This window comes from Clinocottus analis, unplaced genomic scaffold (assembly GCF_023055335.1).
Source record: "Clinocottus analis isolate CAN_PGR_092001 unplaced genomic scaffold, fCliAna1.0.p SCAF_15, whole genome shotgun sequence".
NCBI classification, from domain to species: domain Eukaryota; kingdom Metazoa; phylum Chordata; class Actinopteri; order Perciformes; family Cottidae; genus Clinocottus; species Clinocottus analis.
Genome location: NW_027175876.1, coordinates 9600050 through 9619351, shown reverse-complemented (window position 1 = coordinate 9619351; position 19302 = coordinate 9600050). Strand labels below are relative to the sequence as shown.

At 39.7% G+C, this 19302-nt stretch overlaps 3 protein-coding genes across 4 annotated transcripts; 2 read left to right on the top strand and 1 right to left on the bottom strand.

Moving 5' to 3' along the window:
- The first annotated feature begins 2602 nt into the window (after nt 1-2602).
- LOC137785627 (protein yippee-like 5) lies at nt 2603-4933 on the top strand. The gene is made up of 3 exons (XM_068577042.1): nt 2603-2743; nt 3664-3809; nt 4275-4933. Exons 2-3 carry the CDS (start codon nt 3669-3671, stop codon nt 4494-4496), a joined length of 363 nt encoding a protein of 120 aa, XP_068433143.1. The 5' UTR covers nt 2603-2743; nt 3664-3668; the 3' UTR covers nt 4497-4933.
- Nucleotides 4934-6455: 1522 nt separating this feature from the next.
- slc35a1 (solute carrier family 35 member A1) lies at nt 6456-11933 on the top strand. Its single transcript, XM_068577212.1, has 8 exons — nt 6456-6625; nt 6834-7011; nt 7700-7859; nt 9748-9900; nt 10049-10115; nt 10423-10599; nt 10685-10819; nt 10898-11933. The coding sequence occupies exons 1-8, from the start codon at nt 6616-6618 to the stop codon at nt 11029-11031; spliced, it is 1014 nt and encodes a 337-aa protein (XP_068433313.1). The 5' UTR covers nt 6456-6615; the 3' UTR covers nt 11032-11933.
- Nucleotides 11800-19280, bottom strand: rars2 (arginyl-tRNA synthetase 2, mitochondrial). Of its 2 annotated transcripts, XM_068577210.1 has the most exons (20): nt 19143-19280; nt 18888-18961; nt 18679-18781; nt 17622-17705; nt 17432-17532; nt 17288-17343; nt 16977-17060; nt 16818-16894; nt 16548-16706; nt 16292-16398; nt 15527-15622; nt 15323-15383; nt 14478-14554; nt 13979-14103; nt 13637-13704; nt 13411-13520; nt 12887-12982; nt 12717-12791; nt 12508-12571; nt 11800-12111 (listed from the first exon to the last, which is right to left on the bottom strand). In XM_068577210.1, exons 1-20 carry the CDS (start codon nt 19176-19178, stop codon nt 12025-12027), a joined length of 1740 nt encoding a protein of 579 aa, XP_068433311.1. In that variant the 5' UTR covers nt 19179-19280; the 3' UTR covers nt 11800-12024. The 2 variants fall into 2 exon arrangements, with proteins under 2 accessions (XP_068433311.1, XP_068433312.1); XM_068577211.1 differs by lacking the exon at nt 19143-19280 and having other exon boundaries at nt 18679-18777; nt 18888-18950.
- Between the last annotated feature and the right edge of the window lie 22 nt (nt 19281-19302).

Sequence of the window (19302 nt, the reverse complement as noted above, 5' to 3'; positions counted from 1 at the left end):
CTACAGAGCAAAATCACACTCTTTCTGATTGAACCCATCTATGAACTGTCTGAAACAATGGATATCTGTGGGATACATTTGTATCTCTCTCCTCTTAATTATTTAGATACAGTGGAGTCGGACCCGAAAAATGTATTTTTATTTAAACCACACTCTCCATAAAGATGATGTACTTACTTCATATCTTTATCTGTATCCTTTTTTTTATCACATAACAGCAATGTTTCAGTGTCATAACGTTCAATCGTCTCTTAACTCTTGTCTGATTAGAGAGGCGGCCAGAAAGAAGGCCAACGAATTTAAGAAAACACCTAAGTAAAAACTCAGTTTTTTAACTACTACTGTTTTTGTGTCATCAACTACAGACATTAATCAACCTGTCAGCATTAGTACTGTATTAAGTGCTTTGGACAGCTGAACACAGTCACATACTGTACAGGTTTACAAGCTGAAGTTCAGCATACTGAAACATGTGTTAGGATTTCTTCATTGTGCTGTTATTGCTCCATCACATCATACTATGAATACAGTCTTTCACCAAAGAGTCGACTCTAATCACAATTACTGTAAAACAGATAAGAGGTCGCACTGTTAAGTCTTTTATCTTCCCTCAAGGACATTAACTCTGCATGCACCGCATGTTAAAGCGTGGCTTTTATCTCCCTTGTACACTCATCTTTGAACAGGCATTTGAACATATGCTGAACAGTTTGTCCTGTCTGTGCTCACAATTACAAACTGATTGGCTCAGTTGGACCTGAGCTAAAATAACTTCCTTCTTTGTTTCAAGAAAAGGTGCAAAATCCTAAACTTAAGAATCAAAAGCAGTGATCACATTTGTAACAACTTAAAAATGGTCAAACATTTGAATAAAGCTGCATTATGTTTCTTGAGTTTGTTTTTGACAACTACAGCACAAAAACAGTTGTGAGAATCCAGCTTCAGAGACGACTGACTATGCTTTCCTCAGTGAGCTTTTTTAGTTTATTAAAAATAATCAAAGTAAGGAATAGAAACATCAAGTAAGGGTGCAGGGAGACACTTCTGCTTTCATATCTCATCGATCGCTTCGTCTCTGGCTCCAACAGGATTTATCACCAGATGCAGTGATTTGTCCAGGAGAGAGATCTCTGTGTGGTATTTTAGGACATCGCTTATGGCTTTGACTCACTGTCATGTAACTTCAGATGGGTTGTGTTGGAGTTCTTGAACAATGTGTTGAACATACAGAATATGAGATGTAGGGAAAAGCACATGGAGAAACTTGAAGCAAAAGCCGACTGAGCTGGTAGAGGTGGAGCAAGATAGGGTGTGATTACAAAGATTTACAGTTAAGCCTGTTGGAGTTACACCTATCTTTTCATTGGAACGTATGCCATGTATCATTAGGTAAATCTCTGTATTCTGATTTTCTTAATCTAGGCCGTAAAGTTAATCTGTTACTTCATTGCGTCATTTTGTTTTTATAGAACTTGGCAATAAGTATTTGGCTGTATATTGATGCCTGTGTAGCACAATGGAGGTTGCAACGTGTAATAACCTTGATCAATGCTAAATTGTTCAATAACATTTAATTACTTCGTGCACTTCCACATGCTTACCGTCTCATTTTCCCAACAGGCCGATAAATCTAGAGTCTCCATGACTGCAACGTATTTACTTGTATGACACATTAAATGAACACAAACTAATATTCAACACCTAACAAACCATTGACGGATCTTAAAGGATAAGGCAGACTTGGTTTTTCCTCTCAACAAATCCTAAATGTGGTAGTCCGTTTCTTATTACCCTCTAAAATCCTCTCCTTTAGACACACAGCAGAAAAATGAACGTTAATAGTTTGGGACAACAATGAAGCACATTGGAATACGCTTCATCAGTCTTTATCTACACGGACAATGCTTGTTCTAAGTATCAATGCATTCTTGGGTTTTCATCTATGCATGGGATTTGTTGACAATAAGGAAAACATATAATATCGCCAGACTTTAAACGTGCTTCAAACTGAAGAGTAGAAACTCTTCCAAGATTAAAAACATCCTCTCACAATTCAATTTACTACCGGAAAAATCCACTCAATTCTGCTTTTAGGGGGTATGTCAACTTTTGAAACAAAATCAAATTGTATGAGATCCTAAGAATTAACAATCTACGTATTCATGTTTACAAAAAAAGTTGCACAAATACTGCAACATCAAATGCAACGTAATGGTGAACCACAGTCCTGGATGTTTGTACGTGCGTTTTCTGAGGCCCCCTTGTGGTCAGTAAATTGAACTACATTACCAGAGAAACATTGAAATACTGGGGAGATTCTGCTTTCAAAATAAAAGCATAAACTTTGTAATTAAAAAAAAGCTCACGACACGTATGGCGTTGTGAACCCTAGTCTTTAGCATAGAATATATATATATATATATAAGTTCATGATGACAATTGTGACCATTATTATTTAATTTCTACAGTTTAACATGGCCTTGAATCGATACATGTTTTAGGGGGGGAATTACTTCCAAAGTCCTGGGCGGAAGTCGTCGTTCTCACTGACGTGATTAACGCCATAAGCACGGCCGGCTGCGTCAGCTCTCTTTGCGTCGGGATTGACAACAATAACAAAGGAGACGGGTAGCGAGCAAATAATGAAGACACATCGACGATTAGCGATGATTTAGAGACACTTCGACGACAAACAAAATCTCCGTTTCCTGCCAACTGCTTTTCTGTTATCTGCCGTTGCGAGGTGAGACTTGTGTTTCGACTAACCGTGAACCGTAAGGCCCATTCATGTTATCTGGAGGCCTTAGGCGTTTTTCCTCTGACAGATCGTATAGTGACTTTATTTAGCTATCTGGTTAATTGACAGCATGTATAGTTTATGATGGGAACTGAATGCACAGTGAAATGTTCGTCTTGTCCTTTTTCCATTGTTGTGGACACACCAGGCCCCTTAACCCCCAAATAGTACTACTTTTATTCCCCAACATTAATCTAGTAAATAAACCAAAGTTAATGGTCAGTGTGTGTTGCAGAGACGATACTATGTATAATTCATATCAACAGAGCATGTAAACGCCTATCATTAGTGAAACGATGAATGCAAATAAAACCCTCAATAGCAATAATTTAAAAAAATCACGCTAACAAAACACATTACTTGCAATATATATAGATATAACTGTTCTCTCCTATTCTCGGATTCATGTCACGTCTATTACAACGGGTGCCAAATGACTGTGTAAAGTCCTCGGTCACGATATATGTCGAAGTATGTCATCCATTGGAATGTAATACATTTGCTGGAAACCTAATGTGTTGTTAATGGAAAAAAATGATCCAACTGGAATATCTTTGTTAAATACAGCTAATACGATACCTCGTAAATGTACTTTATCATGAGGAGAAACTGGTAATTGATTTGCAACAATGCCACAAAAAAAAGCTTGATTCAAGAGGTATTATGGGAAGACCTACCACAGGGTTAACAATGTAGCAAAATGCCTTATTTCTTGAAGTACACATGATCATATTGCAAATACATTAAAAGAAAATACAATGGGCTCTTGTTCATTTTTCTAATTCCCCCTAAGATAACGAAGAAAACAAAGTATGATACATGGAACAAGGCAACTTGCTTTATATGTTTTTGCTTTGTGTTTGAAGACAAAATGGGGCGGATCTTCTTGGATCACATTGGCGGCACTCGCCTCTTCGCTTGTGCAAACTGTGACACCATTCTGACCAACCGAGCTGAACTCATCTCCACACGCTTCACTGGAGCCACCGGAAGAGCTTTCCTGTTCAACAAGGTACCTGCACATCACCCTCTTCCCCTGGACCGTGGATATCAGCAGTGTTACACTTCTTAGTTTAATGGTGAACATTAATGGTAACATTTAATGGTAACATTTACCTCAGGAGTCAAATACTCAGTTCTACTGTAGTTTAACTCGTGTGTTACGATTTTGATGAAAGTTAATTCCTTAGGTCATATTCACAAATTGTATTATCCGTATAATGATCAGTTCCTCATTAACAGATAGGGGTAAGATAGTATGATTGTGGACATTATTGGAGCTGATAAATGTAGTCCAATAATCGATTGTTTGAGAAATTTTCCAAGCAAACTGCGAAATGTGAAGGTTACGGCTTCTCAAATGTGAGCATTTGACTGTTTTTATCATTCTAAATTGAATATATTTGGGTGTTGGTCAGCCACACAATAGCAATTGGCTGTTACAGGGACTGATATCTGGCTGCTGCCCTCCATCCAGGTTGTGAATCTGCAGCACAGCGAGGTGCAAGACCGAGTCATGCTGACAGGAAGACACATGGTGAGGGACGTCAGCTGCAAGAACTGCAACAGCAAGCTGGGCTGGGTGTACGAGTTTGCCAATGAGGAAAGCCAGCGCTACAAGGAGGGCCGCGTCATTCTGGAGAGGACGCTGGTGAGGGAGAGTGAAGGCTTCGAACGCAATCCCCCCGACAACTCCTGATTTCACTTTTGTTGCAGTGACACCGCTCAATCTGCGCACGTTCCAGCTTTCCCCTCCAGCAACAATGCATGGATGTGATGGACACTGTGCCGTTTGGTTGTAGAGCTTCACCGAAACAATATCCCAGGGTGTTTTAAACGTTAAAAAAAAAGTGGTGTGTATTTTCCCACTTTTAACACCCAAGATTGTCTTCTATGATGGGTAATGCCATTCCTTCTCTAGCATTTCAAATCGCCTGCAGTTTCAATGTGTTCAATGTTGTGAAATTTTGGCTGCTATCAGAGGGAGAAGATTCACTTGCGCTGCCCTGCAAGGTCTGAGAGATGGTGATATCGAACATGAACATGAAGATTTTATCACAAAGCAATATGCTGCAAATATTTCTTTACCGACAAGTTTTCAATGCGACACTGTCCGCCATTCTTTATTTTATATGAATATTAAGTAACTTTTCTTTAATATTAGATTTATTAGAGTATTCCCTCAAAATAATCCATCATTGTGATCATATTGTTGTTCATTTTTGACCAGTAGAGGTCAGACATTGCCACCTTATTTTATGTTATGATAAAACTGAACCTTTTTTTTTTTACAGTGATGGAAAATTGCATTTCAATACTCTTGCTGCAAACTGGATTTTAGTGATGTATTGCATATTATTCAGATATCTGGTGGTGATTGGCATATTGCTTGAATAAAACTGTTTTTCATTGTCAAAATGTCTTATATTTATTTACATGCCTGTCAATATTCTGACTTTAATATTGTGTCCTGCCTAAACTTAAACAAAATGGTACTTTTGGTAATTGTATGTATTTCATTGCATGTTAGAACAATTTGACATATTGGTTAGTACTACTGGCAAGCTAATTTTGCCTCACCACAAAATGCTAACATTTTGAGAATGAACATGTGTTGGTTATTAAAAACCGTCTAATTTAAAAAAATAAATAAAAAAAAGTTTGGCAAAAATGACATGAATTGGCTAACGTTTGACATGCTGGACCTGTGCAACGTTGCGTGAAAATGTTCGTACATTCCTCCGTGAATGGGTCACATAGCGTGTTACGCCCCCTGGTGGCTCGGATTGGGAGGCAACATAAAAGGCATCAGGTGTTGGCAAATGAGGGTGCAGTCACTCAAACTCAGGACACAAAAAGTGATACGAAAGTATTTATTTACAAAAAAAGCAACACAGGGATCAACAAGGACTTTCAGTGGCACCAAAGAAAAGAACATAACAAAAACCCGCGCCCCCCTTCACAGGTGTTGTGCACCCAAAAAGTACAGTGGTTGGTGCTCACTCTTACCTGGGGTATTAACAAGTAAACCTACGTGGATGTAATATGTAAACCCCAGGGTATTTTACCTGTCCTCATTGACCCTGTGCGCACAACAAAAAAGAATTAACAAAGACAAACAAAAGTAGGCTGCTTACAAACTAAAGTGGTAGAGGTTAATAAAACACAAACAATAACCAACGCAGTATTTAACTTGCACAGTCAGTGCTCAACCAGCGCTATGATGCCGCTCAAGCCAACAACAACTAACCCAACGTGACCGACCTCCACACACTGAACAAACACAGGACTTTAAAGGGTAATGCTTGATTGGTGATCGGGAACAGGTGTGATGATGATGACTGGAACCAGGTGTGCACGTCTGTGAAGTATGAGAATGACAACAGGAGGGGGAGACAAAGCAACAACACAACACAAAACAGAACAATACAATACATATACAACACGGTACGTAACATAGCGTTTCCTCTTTTTTAGGTTGGATGTTTCCTAATTCTCTGATTTTTCTCTTTATGTAATTTAAAGAGCATGAAGTGAATGCTAGAGAGTGACTACAGGCGACGTTTCACAAACGTCGGGGTAGGGAAAACAAGCGCAATCTTCGTAAGAGTCGACTCGCGCTGCTTTCTGGGTAATGTAGTCTCTGGCCACTATGTAGTAAAACCCGACCCAGGCAGGCACACAAACACTACTGATGTTGAGCCGGTCGAACAACGATCTCTAATCCAGACTGGCCATGTGTTCGTGTTGATGCAATGTGAAGAGAGCAGGAAGACTAACTCCTTTTTCCTCTCGGACGGACGCGAACCAGAGCAACGATGGCTGTCGGTGAGTTTAACCAGCTAATACGAGCTAGCATGTCCTCCTCCTCATGCTAGCCGTGAGTGGACTAACGGTCACGGAGAAAGACGTCGAGCTAAATGCTGTCATTTGTTTGCCGCGTGTACTTCTGTTTCCAGTGAACGAAGTGATGACACTCGTCGTGATTTCGCTTTTCGGGACTAACTATCGCGACATGTTTTTCCCCCTCCAACAGAGCACGTGAGCGTCGGCTTCAAGCTGTACTGTTTGACGGTGATGACTCTGGTGGCGGCGACGTACACGGTGGTCCTGCGCTACACCAGGACCATCTCCTCCGAGCTGTACTTCTCCACGACCGCAGTGTGCATCACCGAGGTCATTAAGTTGATACTGAGTCTGGGGATGCTGACAAAGTAAGTGGTAGTATGGCTGTAACCTGCTCAATGACACCTTTCACCACAGAGTGGATAATAAAATAACACATGGGGGGGAAAGTAGTTTTATAATTCCCAAGTGGATACAATCATTATGAATAAGACCTCAAAATGTAGCAACATGTTGGAGAGCAACCACAGGGAATGATGGTTTGAAGCACAGTAGTCTGTATTTTTACATTTGTTCCGAATTGGAGTATTATTATATTATTGAACAGGGACCAGGATCATATGAGAACTTATTAATTCCCTTACTCTCAGACCTTACTGTTTTGTATTACTCATCTGCCGATTTCAGAGCAGCTCTCCTTATGTTGAGTTTGTGCAGTGCCATTCCTACACATCAATTAATTCACATTCAGCATACACAAAAGTGCTTTACAGATGGTTGACATTAATAGTAAGATAGGTGTAGTTTAATGCACACGAAAAGCAGCCTCACCAGATGCATTTATCATGAACTTTGGACCAACAACTACATTTTCAGAAGTCCTGAGCTGCCTTGCTGGTTTATACAAATGTGTCAGACACTGTTAAGTCCTCTGTGCTTTAACATAGGTTGGATATTGAGGAGAAAAAATATTGAAAGTGCACTTAATGTGTATTTAAATGAATCATTTAAAGTGTTTACAATCTTCATGAGTCTGTTTTGTGCCTCTTCTTATAGAGAAACAGGAAGTCCCGTCAGACTGAAGAATGCTTTAGTGGAACATGTATTATGCAGCCCAAAAGAACTGCTGAAGCTGAGCGTGCCCTCCGTAGTGTATGCAGTTCAGAATAACATGGCCTTTCTGGCCTTGAGCAACCTTGATGCAGCAGTTTATCAGGTATGAACGAAATCTTGTTCCTCTGTTCAAATGAATGGTGAGTAACCCTAATCTAATGCCTGTGCTGCACCCACTAACTTAACAATGTTAACAAATTAGCCTTGACTAATGTGATTCACCTGTACATGTTTAAAAAATAATTGTATGACTCACAATTAGGCTTATGTTGATGTAGATGGGGGAAGGAATATATTTAATAGAGGGTTATTGCTACTGTTATTGATAACTGGCCAGTAGGAGCAAGCTCCATTCGTGGCACAGGCACCTCATAGAGCCATGTCCGGTTGCACGTCGCTGTATGTCCGGTTACGTCGCGGCACGTCGCTGCACCACCACTGGCACTACGTTGCCATGTCCGGTTGGATGTCGCTGTACCCCGGTTACCCCCTCAGATGCCTCGCGCACCGCGGCACCAGTCGCGGCACGCCACAGCACCACCACTGGCACCACGTCGCGGTTCCCACCTCAGATGGCGCAAGTTGCCAGTCATTACGTAGCACCAGCACCTCGTAGAACACTGGTGTCAGACCGGTTTTCAGTGAGTCACAGGTCACTGCAGAGCGCTGCACTCGCACTCCTCAAAACTGCTTTCACAACACTCTTTAGTTGTGACTATTTGTGATAGTTAGCTTCATTCCCGACTTTTTTATTTATTTAATTGTTAGCTGAAGCAGTTGAGAACCGCTGCCCCAGACCACATATGTTCTTATTAACTCTCAATTATTTGTTGGACCAGAGTTATGTCTTTCTCAACTGTGACAAAAAAGCTTTCAACAAAATCAATATAATAACGTGCGCTTGAACTTTCTCTTTGTTATTTTCTTCTGTTTTAAGTTTGATCTTTCATAGAGTAATGTGGGTTTCTTAACCCTAAATAAAATAGATTTATGTCATAGTAACAGAGACATTTGCTTCCATCTATTTGTATATTGATCTAAATGCATGTACAATGTTTTTAAACTTGAAGAAACAATAATCAAATACAAAGACAGTTATTTAACAATATGTTCGGTAGTAATTACATTTATACAGTGTTACAGTTACAACCGGCCCTCTGAAGGAGACCATGATGCTGATGTGGCCCAGGGTGAAAATGAATTTAGTTTTCGACATGCCTCGATGTCATTGAGTCATCTGCGGTGAAAACCATGCCTCTATGAGGTGCCCATGCCACGAATTGAGCTTGCCCTCTCTCGAACTGGCTGCATTGACGAGGGCAGATACATGTTTGTCAAAGTGTAGCTTGGTTTGCAGTTGGTCTAATCAAATACAATTTAATTCACACATTTGTTCATTATTTCTTTTATTATTAGCCTGATTGTTTAGGTCTCCCAAATGTAAAGCAAAGAAGGAAATGTCTTTTACACAACACTAGATCCTACGGTAACATCGTTAAATGTCTTGACTTGTCCAACAACAGTAGAAAACTCAAGATATTCTAAGTAAAACAGAGTCAACCATCAACTTAGGACTTTTGCAAAACTGGAATCAATGAACATTTGGCCTTTTTCGTATCACTCGACCAATTGCTCAGTTAGCAGAATTACTGTTAAATTATTATCTGTCATTCCACTCATGGTTTCAGTACGACTAAACAACTTGAGGTACAAAAGTTAAAGAGTCTTCTTTCGACTTGGTTTTTAAGGTAGAATGCAACAATATAGAAAACATAAACTTCCGTTATATAAATATTGATCCCTCCCCGTGATGTGTGAAGTTCATGGTGAAAGGAGTGAAGCAGTCGTTATTCTCAGCAGGTCTCATAATATCCACAGTATGTGTGGAGCTTTATCGGTGTGTTGCTGAAACACAATGCCCCGTCGACCTGTTATGAATAGCTTTTTCAAAATCAATAGTTTTTAGACCTAACTTGTGTGTTTCTGCCCAGGTGACCTATCAGCTGAAGATCCCGTGTACAGCTTTGTGTACAGTCCTTATGCTGAACCGCTCTCTCGGCCGGCTGCAGTGGTTCTCGGTCTTCATGCTCTGCGGGGGCGTCACACTCGTCCAATGGAGGCCTGCAGAGGCCACTAAGCTTCAGGTAGGGGTGGCATATAATACAATAGAGATGTGATAAACATCCTGGCTATCCACTCAGCTATAATATGTCATGGGACTCACACTGTTGTGGTGCAAGTGGTATTTACCGTGTCTCTTGTGGGTCATGCCATGTCTTTTATCTTTTTTAGATTGAGCAGAATCCTTTCCTTGGGTTCCTCGCCATCGCTATTGCGGTCCTTTGTTCCGGGTTTGCAGGTAAACTTGGCGACGGAGTCAGTGAAAATCACTGATGGCTGCTGGATTCACCTTGTCGGCCAATATTAATTTAGCTTCCTCACACAATACAAATATTTGACGAGACAAACACTGCATTTACTAGCCAAGTAAACACGCGATGTTCACTCGAACATGAAACTGATACCAACTGATGTTTTTTCTCATTGGCAGTTGCTTAAAGTAAATTCATTATTTTATTTTTATTGCCGACCTGTATTTTGTTTTTGTACGTTATTTTAGAGTATTTACTTTGCACTAACAGCTTTGTGTCTACTTTATGATTAAGGTGTGTACTTTGAGAAGGTGTTGAAGAGCTCCGACACGTCTCTGTGGGTGAGAAACATCCAGATGTACCTATCCGGTATTGTGGTCACACTGATTGGTGTTTATATAACCGACGGCGAGAAGGTCCAGGAGAAAGGTTTCTTCTTTGGTTATACGCCCTGGGTATGCGTCGTAGTACGTGAGTATGACTAAACCACATGTTTTCTTTTCAACTGCACTGTTCTTCACAGTCTTTTTGCTGACACCACTATTTGTGCTTCCAGTCTTGGCCAGCGTGGGCGGGCTTTACACGTCGGTGGTCGTGAAGTACACAGACAACATCATGAAAGGCTTCTCTGCTGCAGCCGCCATCATTCTCTCAACAGTGGCGTCAGTCGTCATGTTCGGGCTACAGATAAGTAAGTCAGTTTTCACACGACCACATTGTTGGTGAGGCGTGGAATGTTTCATTTTACGTTTCTTTCCCCATTGTGCAGCGATCCCATTTGCCTCTGGAGCACTCCTAGTGTGCGTTTCCATCTACCTGTATGGACTCCCAAAGCAGGACACGTCAAAGCTGAGCCGGCAAGATGCAGACAAGGAATCCAAACAGAAGCTGATCACCGTGTGAGCGGCCGACCTGCAGCAGAGTCTCTCTCGGTGGTGGACCTGGTCTGCGTGATAGGTGGGTCCCTTTTTCCAGCGACCTAGAAGAGTTCCTGCCTTTTGGGAGCCAAATGAACACTCAGTTGAGTCGTCTTCGTGTTCGGTTCACCACACAGACGACAGCTTTTGATCCACTTCAATGTAGTTACAAGCAATCTTTCGATTGATAAGAGAAAGAAACACATTTGATTTTAAACTGGCCTTCATAGCTAGCTCTTTAAAGTTTGTAAATGTTATGAAGCAATCAGTAAAGTCTTGTAATTAATTTTCAGCCATGCTGGAGCGATAAGCAGTAACAGGACTTTGTTACTTTTATTTCATTGCCTCCATATCTGTTTTAGGGGGCGCATAAATATCACAACTTATCATGTAATTTTTTTCAATAATTAGTCTGTTTTACACCGTGCAATGTTATTGTCCATATCATAGAGCACTGATTCTGAATGCTAAACATACTGAGAAGGATGAATGTGTGATTGTTTATAACATCTCTTCAGTGTCATGAATCTTTTGGATCACATCTGTTTTTAAAAGTTACTTATAAAGCTTTCAATAAAACAGAATAAAAACGTGGCAACTTTTTTTTAACATGTACAACAGGTTTCTTCTCCACATTCCAGTTGTACCATTAAAACCAGTTTGCTATCTTGATCAAGTTATGTACCTCCAGCTGTCTAAAGATAATGTAAAAACCCAGTGACTCCAATCAGAATCAGAAACTTTTTATTGCCACGTGAGTTAGTACAAACGAGGAATTTGTCCTGGCGGAAGGTGTATCACAACACAAACGACTAAACTGGTTTTGATCACAATCTGCGGGTGGAAAATACCAGAGACAATAGAATGGAAAGCAAATGCTCAATAGAAGAAGATGGTATTTTATTTCAAAAATGTATTTGTAGAAAAAATAAACTAAAGCAGTTGGTACTGACGGCAGCTTAAACAATACATGAGAGTTTCACATTTTATCAACTGGTGTGATGCCCAGGATCCTCATCCCAGTGGCCAGGACGGAGCAGGCTGCACTGAACAGGTGTAACCTTGCCTGTTGACATTCAGCAAATAAGAAAAGAACGCTTTAGTTTTTTTGAAAACTTTTAGTTTAATTTGTGCAATTAAGAGCATTTTTTATTTGATTGTATGTTTATGAATATGCAATCACTGATGTTCACTGAACCAGGATCTGTGTTTAAGCCTATTGTTATGCTTTAAGAGGCTGATTATTCTGTGACATTACGCAGCTGTCGGGCTGAATGAATGATTTATTATCATTTTACAGTTCTATCAGGATCTGAAAAAGGGCCAGTTTCAAATTGCAAGACAAGCACTTGTAATAACAATATCAACCAATGTGCTTGTTTTTTGACGGTGATGAGGACTGACTGAATAATATGGCATGGTGGTTCATTTAAGAAAAAAACCCAGCGATAGGCCTTCCTACCTGTGCAACATCCCGAGCGCTTCCTTTCACCGGCAGCTCTCTGAGTGCTGAGGCGATCAGGTGGCTGCAAGAGGAATCACGTCAATACAACAAAGTTTTATTACATTGTCTACAAAAAAACATTGTTGTTACACGGACAGTGAGGAGCCAAATTAAACGTTGAGCACCAAAAGCCCCGGGGCAACCCTCAAGACAAACGGCCTTCTTACCAAAGCTTCAACAGGAAGTTGACGAGGTGTTTGGGCTGCAGATCCTGGGCTGACTGGTATAACACTTCATCATAGCTACATTAGGTAGATAAGGAGCAAATATTGATGAAACGCTGACGTACGATCATTGTTTGAGGATATGCAGAAGGGATACAGAGTGGTTTGCCTACCGGAGGAGGTGCTGCAGGACGGTAATACTCGTCTGCTCGAGGAGGAGAGATGGATCAAAAGCAACTGCATCGACGCCTTCGTTCCTCTGCATTAAACTGCAGTAACACCAAGATAACGTGAATAAGCTTTCTAACTAATTTGTATCCAATATTATACAAATCTATATTATTGTTTTAATGCTTTTATAAATCTAAACAGACTAACGCCCAAGAACGACTGTAAATTATGAATTAACTTGTCTGATCAACTATTGTCTCTTTGTTTGGCTACATCTTTGCACTCATGTTTTGTTTGCTTTGTTAGTTAATTTTATATTCTTCTCGTTTTAATATGTTGTGCAATTTTTTATATCTATGATATTTAAAGACTACAGATAAATCCATCGACTTGTTGCAAACCTACTGTAATGAAACACTACAAAGATTCTCTAAACTAAATGGCCATAATGACAGAATGACTCCAGCACTAGTAGAAACCTCAAGTATTCGAGTTTCATTGTTTTCAGCCGGCGGCGAGTACAGACCTGCGTAGTCGAGCGTGTGTGTATTGGAGGAAAACTCCCGTGTCTCCCTGAGCCCGCAGCATCCTGTCCCAGTCAAACGTATAGTCCGACTGCAGAGGCCCTCTGAAGTCCTGAAACAAAGTCAACGGAAAATAAAATCTCTTTACTCACATTGTGACGACAAATCAGAAAATTAAACAGTTGAATATTTGACTTTATAGTGGAGGTAAGGTTTAAAACTACTCGCCTGCACTATTAGTGCACTGATTCCCACTTTCTCTGCTGTGTCCTCTGGGTTATCCATTTCCTTTGTGGCTGTGGAGGGAGCAATATCTGGCTCATTCTCACATGAACAGGTTTTATTAGTTTTTGCAATTTTAAAAAAGAGATTGAGAGACATTTGCTTATGACAGCCGCAGTAGATTAGTCTCGTCAATCAATATTATGGCTGAAGGAATTCCTCATATACACGGAAAAGGCTATTTTAAATTACACTGTGGTTGAGACAACTCGGAGCATCCACACCGAGTTGGACTGAACGATATACGTCATTTAAACTTATGCCTAAATGAGGTGTAGCAGGTCTTACTTTTTGACTGGCTCATGTTGTGGAGCATCCTGGCCCGAGCTTCGTCCAGCACGTCCTCCAGAAACACCACCTCCCCCCTTCGGGTCTTCATACCCCGCACCAGCCCAAAGGGCACATGCTGACACCTGCAAGCAGTGGTGGAATTTGCATTTATCTCCTTTACTTACCTTTAAGCAAGCAGTCCTACACTTTAAAAAACGGCCTGCATTAAACCTTTAAAAAAATGCAGAAGTGTTATTAGCAAAACTGTACTTAAAAGTAAAAAAGGTAGTCACGATGCAGAATGGGTATTTTTCATTATGACAAATTACTGGGTGTTTGGACATATCCCAATTTTTAATATAATATAACGTTAAAAGATTCTGAAGGAAAATGTTCAACTTTATTAATCGTTTTATCTCTCAGACCTAACTAACAACGAGCATTAGATAACATCATACAACAGCCACCACCCGGTCGATGGTTTGTGTGTAGTTGTGTTCAGGTGTTTTGTTGCTACCTGTCAGCCCAAGAATGTCCCATAGTGAGCAGGATGTGGAACAACTGGTGGAAATGATTCGCTTGACTTTTATCCGTCTTAAAAAGAAAAAAACAAAGACAGATGCAGCAAACTGATAAATATGCATTCATATAGGGCATAGGTAAAGAGATAAAGGAAACAAGAGGAGGAGGAGTACTACAGAGAACAGAATGAAATGTACACGACTCTAATTATTTTCAGACCGTGGGTTCACATATCAACACATCTCTTTCACATTGTTGGGTTTAGCATATTTATTTCTGCTGCCAACAAAGACAATAAAGAATGATGATATTAGGGAAAAAGATAGCACAACATTTCTTTAAATGACACCTCTTTTTGGCCAATTATTTTTGTACAACCTGACTTATTTAGGCATGAAGCCTTCATTACAGTATAACTGATATCCTACCTGGTCATCATAACACTATTTAAATAAATGAGTAGCGGCGCAACTAACAATTATGTTCATCTAATAATGTGCCAATTATTTTATAAAATATTGATCAATTGTCTCATCTATAAAATGACCAGAAAATGTAAAAATGAAAAGAAAAGAAAAAAGAAATAACATAAAAAGCCGTCACAGATCTTCATATGTGTTGTATTTTTGATCCAACGGTCCATAAACCAAAAGGTAGTCATTGTGTACACATGACTTATGACCGCAATTAAATGTATTTTACTACTCCAATTCACGTTGGAGATGAATATGCCTTGTATATGTAAAGATAACCCCAACTGTTGCATCAGGTCTTTAAAGAACAGCAGTGTTACAATTCAAGAAGTAGAGGTAGAGAGAGACAGTGCATCAGTTATCTTACCACATAAATCATCTCATTAAAATGGTACTTTTCTTTTCGGTCAATCGCTGCAGCAAGATCTCTTAAATGCAGAAAGTAGAAAATAAACCATTATTGACAATTTCATATGCATTATTCATCTGTTAACTCAGCTTTGAGCTGTAATTTTAACCAAATGAAAGGCGTTCCTGCTAATTTTGACCGACTCCTTGTATCAGTGCTGACCTGGTGATGTAGAGAGTTGTGCCGTCACTGCGCAGCACCGTACAGACACTGCTCATGTCTCCAGCAGTGGAGAGGTCCACGACACTGGTTCCTTTTCTGTAAATACAACAAGTCCTCGTAAGCTCAGGGTCATACTTCAATATCTACTGCAATCAAAGAGCTTTCATTTCATTATGACAAATTATATGAAATCACAGATTTTAAAAATGACTGAAATCTGTCTAACTAGCAAGCTTAATAAGAGCATCATAGTTTGAGTGTTTAAAGATGTATTGTAGCAATATAATGGCCGATACATTTTTGATAAGTACATGTTGCATACTGTTTATATTATACTGTGTATGCATATTTCATACAGCCCTTACTGCTTGATGCTATTTTTTACATATGAAGACAACTCTGCACTTTTCTGAATTTGCACTCTTTGTTAGACTGCATTGTGTTGTCTCAGTATGTGCAATGACAACAGAGTTAAATCTCATCTAATCTGCAGATATGTAGTGAGCAGTTACAGGATAAGAGTCACGCTGTCACTGCCCTCTGGTGGACAAACTGAGTAATGCAGACCATTTATGAACTGGTCGTTTTTTGGGCCTATTTCTGAGATATCAGCTTCCAACTCAAAATATAAATTTCACAATCTCAAAGCGTCGGGAACAGCAACAATCTAGGGATCTAGGGAACAATTGCAGGGATCAATGAACCCAGCTGAGCCAACAAATCATTTGATTATTTTACTTTGTGCGTCATGCCGGCATCACATACTCAGAGGTTTTCAACAGGTCTCGACTCTGAAGCTGCTGCACCACCTCCTGGGCTTGATGCTGGTGAAAGGACTCCCCGGAGTAAATATCAAAATGAACCCCTAACCGCTGGAAAGATAGAGAATAAAAAATGAACGTCAGATTTGTACAGTTTTTACATATTTATTCTTCTGATATTTCATTTATATTTTAAAATGTAGGTTATTTGACTGTGGTTTCATTTGGTCACGCATGTTCTTCAGTCCAGCTGCTTGTACCTTGTAAACATGTTGATACTCGTCCACTGTGATCTCCCTGAACTGTTGCCATAACGACACAGCCTCGTTCTCATGCTGTTCCAGCTGTCGAAAGAAGTCTCTGGCAGCCAGCTTTACATCCTCATTGTGCTCGGCCTCCTTGTTTACTTGAACATAAACCTGCAAGACAAAAACAACAAACATATTTTTGACTGTGTGGTTCCTGTTGAATACTCGTTATGAGACACGCGCCCCTTTAACTCGTCTCTTTATCCGAACATGCAAAGTCACCTCAAACAAATGCTGTAAGGGATTCCCTTTCAGTTTCTCTTGACATCCAAATTGAGCAAACCCAGCTCCCAGCAAACCTGAAATCAAAGACAAAAACATTCAGTCAAAGAGAAGCATTTATGACACAAGAGGACCCCTGTTGAATATTGATTTACTCACCAAACTGCATACCCCAGTCTCCAAGGTAGTTCATTCGAATAACTTTGTTTCCAAGACACTGCTTTAAGTTAGCAATAAAGTTACCTGGAGATGGAGACTTTATTTATTTTTCAACGTCACTACTCTCTGGTGGGTAAAATACTATTTCAAAACATAGTTTTTGCCAATTCTTAACTTCTATTTCTTGTCATTTTATATACTAAAGATACCTACAATGAGCTAATACCACAGTGCAACTCACTTCCATATTCATCTTTATCACTATTCTGGTTTCAGTTACTGAACAAATTGAAATGTTGTCCAAAACTCACCAATAATTGTAGATCGTAAGTGTCCAGCATGAAATTTTTTGGCTATATTTGGAGAGCTGCAACAGAAAAAGACATTAACTCTGACTGTCGACAATCTACGAGACATTGCAGGCTCTTAAATAAGAAAAACAAACATTAACATACCTGTACTCGACTAATGTTGTTCCTCTCTTGAGAGTATTTAAAAGTTCACTATTTAACCCAAATTTATCATCCTCCTCCTTTCCAAATGGCTCCAACATTTTCTAAAACAGAGGTAGTCAATGGATTATTATTACAGTAGAAGCAGTCCAGAAGATCGTTTTCACCCCCGTGAAAAAGAAAATGTACAAACCTCGACAAGAAGTTTGCGATTCACTTTAAAGTTGATCATTCCACATTCAGCAGATATGTCCTCCACCACACTGTCCTGCTTTAACTGAAAAATATAATTGAGTTTAGGGAAGAATAGATTAAGTGTGCATCTACAAACATAAATAATATTCACTTGACTTTGTGATTTTGGTTTCAGGTGAAAGAGCAAGGACAACTTTATATCACATGTTTCAAACACAGGAAAACTCAGTGTTCTTTACGTAATTTCCCCACTGAGGGACTAATAAAGGATTATCTTAAGACTAAAAAAAAACACAAGAAAGTAGGGAAATAATAATAATACCCAGTCACAGCAAGTACAAACGAAGGTGCACACATAAATACATTATTACTTTACATGGAAGCCAATGCAGTAATTAGAGGACAGATGATCAGTGATGAGCTCTCTCTCTCTCTCGTAGCTCCTGTGTAAAGTTCGGCTGCAGTTTTGTGACCGATCTGCAATAACCGCAAAACCTTAATTGGAATACCGGAGAGATGGGCAACATAAAAGTCTATTTTATGAGTAAAAAAAAAAAAGAAGCATAAATGACTTTCTCTACGTCTGTTTATATATCCACATATTTTTATTTTTAATATTTTAAAAAGGTTAGGCTAAACACTGATATCAATATGTTTGTGGAAAATGACATTGTGTATCATAAAAGTTCCAGAGATTTCTAACATCTATACATTTGAGTTACAATGAATGAAGGTAGCCTGTAGAGCAGGTTGGTGGTTAAAACCTTGAGCTCCTCTAGTTCACATGTTGATGCGTCACAGACATAAACATTGAACCAGTGCAACCAATGCATTGACAAGAAAACATGTTAATCTAATCTAGACAAAAGCTATTGAACAAATAAATGTTGCAAAAGACTTAATTCGTTGCTTCTTTGGCTTGACATAAATAAACCTTTCGTCCACACCCACTTGTGTGGAGCATAATAAAATTCGGTCCATTCGTGAGCTTTAAAACAGCGTAGTGTCAAACAAGTGTCATCCTTAACCCTCGCTTTCTCCAAGATGAACCTTACCCGAGCGGCCAAGCCTTCAGTCTGCAGCTGGATGTCACCACTGGATGGTAAAACCCCACTGATCCGTAATGTGCCGATTGATAGTTGGAAGTCAGCACCCTGCCTGATGAGCACAAGATCAATGAGTTTAACAAACACACGCAGAGCATCTGATTCAATCTCACTCTTGCACTGGAGGGGAATAATGGAGTTAGTTAAACGAACTTAACTGTTTCTTAAAAACTGGAACTGCTGAAAGAGCTGGTATGAAGGCATCCTCAGACTGCTGCAGCGTGCGACCCAACTACACATCGAGACACACGAAGAGGTATAACATTGTATTAAATAGTATGTGATGCAAAACGCTAACGATGGTGTGCACTAGTTCTGTAACCTTCTTGTTTTGACTTGCTTCAGGGTCAAGGCATGCTGACAAGTTAGCATTAGCATGCAGTGTAATCTTTCAAGACTTAAGGCTTTTTTACCTTTGCTGCTATTTTTCGTCTGAAGAAACAAGCCATGTTTGTTGAACGTGCAAAAAGTATATATTATTATATAAAGTATATAATAATCAGAAACAGCTCAATGTTGTCTGATCCATCCACATAGACATGGCTACTGCACTTCCGCCTTAGCCACGCTACT